The 7,906-nt window shown below is 38.9% G+C and overlaps 1 protein-coding gene across 1 annotated transcript in view; it reads right to left on the minus strand.

Moving 5' to 3' along the window:
- LOC121855550 (unextended protein-like) overlaps positions 1-6,308 on the minus strand; it is a gene marked incomplete at its 3' end in the record, with an annotated part of 64,156 nt that extends 57,848 nt beyond the window's left edge. Inside the window, 1 exon segment of the mRNA XM_042350548.1 lies at positions 5,773-6,308. Coding sequence (XP_042206482.1) covers positions 5,773-6,299 — 527 coding nt within the window.
- Between the last annotated feature and the right edge of the window lie 1,598 nt (positions 6,309-7,906).

Raw genomic sequence — 7,906 nt, forward strand, 5'->3', positions numbered from 1 at the left:
AAGGGCCAACAAGGCGTGAGATAGAATACTGATAGCTAAAATTTTTAGATTATTTGTCGTCTCTCTCTCTCTCTCTCTCTCTCTCTGCTTGGTATTGTCAGGTCTCTCTATTTACTGTTCTCATCTTCAATCCCTCTCTCGTGTGCGCACGTTGCATGACTGAAAAGGGACACGCTCCACAAAGAGTCACCGCTTTGACTTACAAGTGAGAGACAGAGGGGTCAAGGCGTGTATTTTGACCATGGTGGCGACTGACTCGAGCCAGTTTTGAGATGAGTGCAGTGTGTTTTCAGTTGGTGGAAAAGTGAGTCTTGAGAAGGCGGCAGAGTCTCTTGAACTGCCGTAAGTGCGTTGCTTTGACAGCATATGGTGACTGGTTTGAGTGTGTTGTGTATTTTCTAGACTTGCTTGAGTGTATTATATGTGGTGGGTGACTGGCAAGTGTGATGTGTGTTGGTAGACTGGCTTGTATGTAGTGTGGTGAACTAGTTTAAGAGTGTGTTGATTGTAGTGGCCAGAGCCATACTACATATAGGGAAGAGTTTGGCCACTCACATCCCTATATATGGCTCTGGTGATGGCTAACTGACATAAAGGGCGTTTGGGTGTGTGTGTGTGTTATGTGCAGTGGCAGATTGTGTGTGGCTGCAGACGGGCGACAAGTGACTCACCCCAGACAGCAGCGAGCGAGTGAATGCGCGATGCTCCACATACTGTATTGGTCACAGCTTACATCACCTCCACACCTTCAAAGCTTATATCCTCCTCCAAAGCTTACTCCCACTCGACTCCCTCGCCACCTCAAAATGTAATCCCTCTCCACCTTCAAAACTTACTCCCGGTTTTTGCAGGCTGATAAGAAGAGATGGTCAACACCGCAGGTAGAATCATTTACCAAGGAAAAAACTTCGACATTTTTTAGTTTTAAGATGTTTTATTGAGAGAGAGAGAGAGAGAGAGACAATCACCCTGTTTGTGCGCGCGCGCGTGCCTGCGTGCATTATTCAAATGGAGGTGTGCGGGTAAAGTACTGTGCGTGAATGTGTGGGTTTTGCTTTGAAGCACGTCCATCTTTCCACCCACTCTACGATTACCTTGTGAATCCAAACATTTTACACAACTATTCATAAGCCAGTCCAGGTCGATCCGGATGAATCTCTACGAGAAAAAATGAAGCTTGCATTGTGCATGGACACACGGTTTATAAAGCATCATAATAACAAAAGCTGACATTAGGTGTTGTAGCCGAGCTCCACCCAATGTAAGTAACGTGACCAACAGAAGGGCTAACTAGTGCAGTGGGTGACATTACATACCCCACCCCCCACTGACAGGGAGCGGGGGCGTCTCAATTACAACACCTTCCATGGTGTTTACAGGTCCACTAACTTTATTTAAAATTTTAAAGTACAAATTTTGGCAAGAATTATTACGGGTACATCAATTACACTATATTTTACAGCTTCATAGGATCGGAATCTCAGAATACAAATAAGATATTTTCACCCCAGGTATTTACTAAAATATCTTCCCGATTTTATACATTTATGAAAAAATTCTAAAACTAAAGTGATAACAAGCTATAATAACAGATTTTTTAAGCCCCTGTTTGTTCAACCAATGTCAACAACTCAAGACATTCTTAAAGAGAGGATACATGAGGCTGTTAAGAGAAGTCCAGTATAAGCTTCAAAATATATGGAAAGAAACAAAATACCACTTTGATATCTGCAGAACCGCAAAAGCTCAATGTGAACTTCCATATCTTAAAAAATATTAAACTGAGTTCCTTATTAGTTTATTACGCTTTTCGCTGTATTTTTTTGTTCATGTTAAATCTGTATGATCATTTGTAATCACCCGGTAAATTATTTTTCCTCCTTTAATAGTTCTTGATTGTTGGAGATGAGATTCTTAACTCCATCTCTTCCACGTCCTACTATACTTTCAACAGCATACGCTCTCAGACTGATGTTTTTTTGTATGTGTCTAAACCACGTCCCACCGCTGATCAGCTTACCTTTCATCTCCCCCCTCGTATAAAACATATTTTGCGTGGGAGACAATTCATAGCACTACCGACGAACCACGCCACAGCTCAACAAGCACATCATCAATACCCATAAACATTGACAGACAACAGACGTACACAACACGCAATAAACTCGTATCAAGGTTACCTATATTTCTGGAGAGATCCATGTACCCGCACAGTATCTGCCACTACCCTCGCCTCATTACACACTAATTAACCTATTTACCCTAAGTTATCCATAACCAATGAAGGCAAACGTTAATTGTACTAATTACAAACTAATTTTGCATGAATAAATCAAAGTAAAATTGATAGTGGTAAAGATATAAAATGGAAAACAAAGATACACACACTGGGACACATGACAGAAAGAGGTGAACACAACTGACAACAAACCAGATAATGGAAAATACATCGGAAAAACATTAAAAAATACAGGAGTAGTCAGAGGCGAGTAAAATAAAAGACTAAAAAAAGAAACGAGATAGGAGAAAGCTGAGCAGAATTGGACAGATCAAAGTAAAAGAATTATAATGGTCAAGCGGAGACGAGAACTGCGTTATGTATTAGGTTACTGGAAACTGTGTTATCAAACCAGATCACTCGACTTAAGTGTCAACATAATAACTTAGACCAGGCTTGTCCGTTATCGATGCTAGATTTCAGAAAGTTGCTACGAGAGAGAGACTGCCTTGTTACACTAAACTACGTACTGTAAATTTGCACTGATAAATAATGTATCTTTTATTAATGTTTTATCAATTTTATTTTACAAAATAAAGTTACAACCCAATTTACTCTTTCAATTGCCTTTTTTTTCAAATACTGCTACAACATTTATATAATGACTAACAGACGAGCTTATTGTTAAACATATTTTCTGCAGCATGGTGAGTCTAGGCAGCTGATCGCCACAACTATGGTGAGGAACAAAAAATCCTATTGGACAAGCCTGACCTAGACCTTTGAGGAGCCAATACCCACACCTGTTTCTCTTGAATAACAAAATATTCTGTGCAATGAACCTGAACAACGCTTCCTATTGTTGACTGTTTTGAACACAAGTGGGTCTCTGGGGTCAGCACTGACAACTCGCCATCATCGTAAGGATAGGGCTCAAGGACATGGGCATCCGCTGGGGGGGAGGGGGCGGCAAGAGGGGGGCAGTTCCCCCCCCCCCCCTATATCAGGCTTGTGTGAAAATATATAAGCAATAAATACCTAACAAAAGAAGAGGATTTAGTCTAACAAAAACGAAGGGAAGGAAAAAAATTATTAATTAAAGAATAAAGCAATTCATCGCTGCTGCATTGATGTCACGAATTTCACCAGATCTCAACAAAATTTGTCTGGTTTTCACATGTTTTGTTTTAGAACCAGACAGTAAAAAAAGTGCCAACAATATTCGCCCACAGAGCCCAAATGTGGTGGCTAGCCTATTCCCTCACCCTGGAAAAGTTCCAGCGGAAGCCCTTGCTCAAGGATTTAATATTATAACTTAAATTCTGAAGATATACCCTATAAGAGGCTTATATTTAACATAGTATGAATGTAAAAAAATAGTCTGATCTGACCTTAGAAAGTACATCCTTTCCCACAAGAGGTTACCCTTGACTAAAGTTCTGACGTGGGGCGTTAACAGTATCACAGCTTATCTTACGACAGATAAGAATTAAACAGGTGTGCATGTGACGTACTCTCACCCAGCAGCACTACACTTTGGCATGATTAAGATGGTTAAAAAACTCAAGGCCAACGTGGCAGTCCACTGGCGGTCGTTGTTATAATGCTATTACTGCGCTTCAACACCTAAGGTCTTTAAGCGCGTAACAAGGATAGAAGTAACTACACCATTCCATCAACAATTAAAAATTATAAGATTCATAAAACAAGTTTTTTTTTAAGGCGGTGGCTTTGATCAATGGTTAGAAGGTGACGGGTCAAAATTAAGGGAAGAATTTGATTGTGTTTATCTAGGGTTATGTATTGGTCATATTTGTCTTCGATGTCACGTAGAGAAGCATTTTTCTTCCAGTCTATCACAGCGTTCAAACTACTGTAGTGTAGTCTATTTTTATTTCGACATAAGTTTTTTTCAAAAATAATGGTTCCCTAACTACTTTCAGTTTAAAAAAAAAATAAAAAAAATTTAACCACATTTTAAATTTATTATCGTAGCTGAATACCTTTCGGTAACATTAAATTGTTCTTTCCTGCTAAAAGCAGACCTAATTTAGTTCTGGTTCACGTGTTTATGTTCGAGGCAATATGGGGTACTTGACGCTGTAAGTCAGTTAAATCTTGCCTGCAATTTTCAGCGAAAATCGGTTTTCTGTCTCCACCACAAAAAAGGGGGGTAATTATAATAAAAAAAACCATCCTAAAGTACCTGATAAGCCCAAAAATTTATATATTTTTTATTACATAATTACTGTAAATGCCGGTGCGTTTCCTGTAATTCCAGCGGTTTCCGTTTTCACCGATTTTATCGACGTGACATCCAAAATATACACAAGAGGACACTTGACAGGGAGGCCTTTGGATTAAACTGTAGTTCAGACATGTTTCACTGAAAATTGTTGAAATGAACTATATTTTATTTATGAAATCTTTTATGTAAACTTTTTAGGCTTCCCTCCCCTATTTTGCAGTTGATGCATTACAAAATATACACGGGTGGAAATCTTAAGATAAAAAAATTAACGACCAGGTGCCATTGTTGACATTTACCAAGTAATTTCAGCTCCAACCCTTGTAAACAGACGAGACCACACATTTTGTACAGTATCTATACATTAATAAGGAATCTTAGTAAGTTCACACTATTTTCAGACATGTCTTTTAATATAAACTGACTTGAGTCTTTTCTTTACTCTTCCAACGAATTTGCATACTGCCCATTAAAAAAAATACACCAATATAAGTTTTGTCGAAAAAAGCAGCGAGATAATCATATTTCCTCTCCTTAATCTGAACAAGAATTTACTTTGGAAATAACGAGTTGGCCATGGCCTCTGTTCCTCGGACGCCAATGCAAAATGACAAAACTCGCCACTGACCTACATTTCCTTTCGCAGTTGACACTATCTGTCAACTCCGCGTATATTCGAAGAACAAATTTCCTATTAACAAATTCCCATTTACTGCCACACTAGGGCTAGTTGGCCACGTTGAAACTGGTTGCCAGTTAGCAATATGAGTGTGAATTTACGTATTGAATGCAATAACATCAGATATTAGGTTACATCACCTCAGTTAAACTCCTAGCTACATTGCTAACCACACCACCACGTATTTTATGCCCTATCTTTAAATTTGATAGTACTGGTGCGAACCTTCCGAAGTTAGCAATTTATTTAATAGTACTACACGAAGATAGCAACCTAATCTAATATTTCAAAATTCACTATACTTTCGGGCATCTCATAAGCCTGAAAGAAGCATTCATATTATAAACGTACAATCAAAGACAAAAGTCGTGTCGCGGTTTTGTCCGAAGATTAAATATAACCTGTGAAACATTATGAGAGCCCTACCACAAGTCAGAGTGCACCAAAAGTTTTAGCCCTTCGGCATATGTTTTCACCAAATTTCACGACACGACTTTTGTCTTTCACTATACATGTAAATAGTGTGGATACTGAATACTTGCTGGCTTGTGATGTCCGGGGTGGGTAACCTGTCTGGCTGTGTTATGTTGACGGGCATCAGCTGATGCCGCACCACGTGGTTCTTACCTTAGTCTGTGTGCTGGGTTGTGCTGGGGATTAGCAACCAACAGAAGGCTTGAGGGCTCTCCCTGGTGGACCCAGCCGCCCGTGTGACGGGTTCGTCCACTGCTGGTGTATGGGTGCTGGTGCTGCTCGCGTGTACACACCCATAGTTCCATGGTGCTTTTAAGTGGGATATGTTGAGTATGGGCAGCAGGTACGCTGAAGACGGCGTGATTGCGTGTTACAAGGTTGAGATTGGGGATAAGAGGGGGCGTGACAAGGGCCCGGCACGGCGCCCCTTGCACCCCCCGCGCCGCCGTCAGCCCTGCTTCCAGTCCCCTCGATAGTCCCGAGCCCCATAATTCAAGCTCTGTCTCCTCGCCAGCCACCAACACCGTTCTACGTTCATGTTCCCACTTACGACTGACTCCTGATGCAAATATGGCTTCGATTTTAGCCTGAGTACGGCGTCCCCCACACACATCATGGCCCACACACACCAGAATACACAGTATCAACTCTTTGTACGTCCACACACCACCAGTAGCCATGATGATCTGAGCCAGAGCGGCAGCAGTGACTACGGCGCGAGCCAGGCGCTATCAGCTGCACACCACGCATATTGGCGTAATCAATAAAACATTCGCTTGTATTTCTTGCTTATTGTTAATGTTATACTTTTAAAGTTTGATGTATTATTGTATCTTTAATTAATTCATTATAAATCCAATTAATTTGTAATATACATCTAAATTTGGTAATGTTCGCGAATATAAAAACCAACAAAGGTATGGGTTTGTTTACATCTAAATCCCGTTTTCTGTGACAATTAAAGCGTGTAGTAAACTTATCAGTGATGCAATGATTGTTTTATGTCGCAACTTCAACATCAATTGAGGTGATAAGTACTGTATGTTAAAGTATAACAATCAGCAAATACATGAATTTAGAAATGCATGTTTGTGGAGCCCTGTCTTATACGTAATTAAAAGAAATGTTGTTTAAGAATAATTTAATTGCACTATTTTTAGTATAAAAATTTACAAAAGACATTCGTAGAAAATTTATGCCGTTAGTTATCTAGTTTAAGGTCCTTGACAATAAAACGTCGAAACATAATACACTAACTAATCTGTAAAGGAGGTTGATTATACAATATCAAAGTATAGGAATGATGGTAACAGTGAAGATTCGCCCTCACTAACTTATTTCGAGTGAAGATTACCACCTATCCAACCACCTGGTGGTTGGATAGGTTTGGTGAAGATAGGGTAATATATAACAATCAAATACGTAACTTACTTCATAGGCAAACTAAACAAATCATACAGTAATACAATCTAATCGAGCTGTCATTGATTCTGAAGTAAGATCAGTTTAACATACAATACCCAAGATCTGGTTTTCGATGGATTACGTGTAAATCTGAATGTGTAGACATTAAAGCAAATAGTAATTCATGAAACACGTGTAAAATAACAATACATATTGAGTGAAATTATGTAATTGATATCATAATAATTCTCAATCACTTGCAAACTATATAATTCATGAAAGTGTTATGCATGTATTTATAAATAGATAAATAAAGAGATAAAAGAAAATATATTTCTTAATGTGTTAAGTATTTTGTGAATTTTATAACAAAGTTTAAAATGAAGATACAATAAAACCTATCATAAATAAGTCTACTGGCTGTACACTGCAGGTAATTTATACATGTAGAAGGGGACCAAGGTCAAAGTGAAGTGTAGGCAGACCTAAGGTGGGGATAGACCATTGGTGGTCAAAAACAACACTTGGCACCCAGTAAGCCCATTAATATTGAATACAATACTCTCTTATATTATTGTGGGACACAGACTTAATGAGTCGAGGTCAATTTTGTAAGTAATGCAATGTATACAATTCTAAATTTCACTCTTAATATTCTTCACATACATCTAATTACATATCCTTATACACAACACCACCACCAAAATGCCGTACAATATGACGGCAAAAACCCGCTCTCAGTGGTCAACAGGAATAACAATGGTGCTACTTGAATTTCCACACTGACTTAATAGTCACTTAATATTCTGTATGCAGGAGCTTAGTTATAAGACAAAGGTGTATTTTAACTTTCTCTTGGGATTCAAGGATGTTCACTGGGCGA

This window comes from Homarus americanus, unplaced genomic scaffold (assembly GCF_018991925.1).
Source record: "Homarus americanus isolate GMGI-L3 unplaced genomic scaffold, GMGI_Hamer_2.0 scaffold48406, whole genome shotgun sequence".
NCBI lineage: Eukaryota > Metazoa > Arthropoda > Malacostraca > Decapoda > Nephropidae > Homarus > Homarus americanus.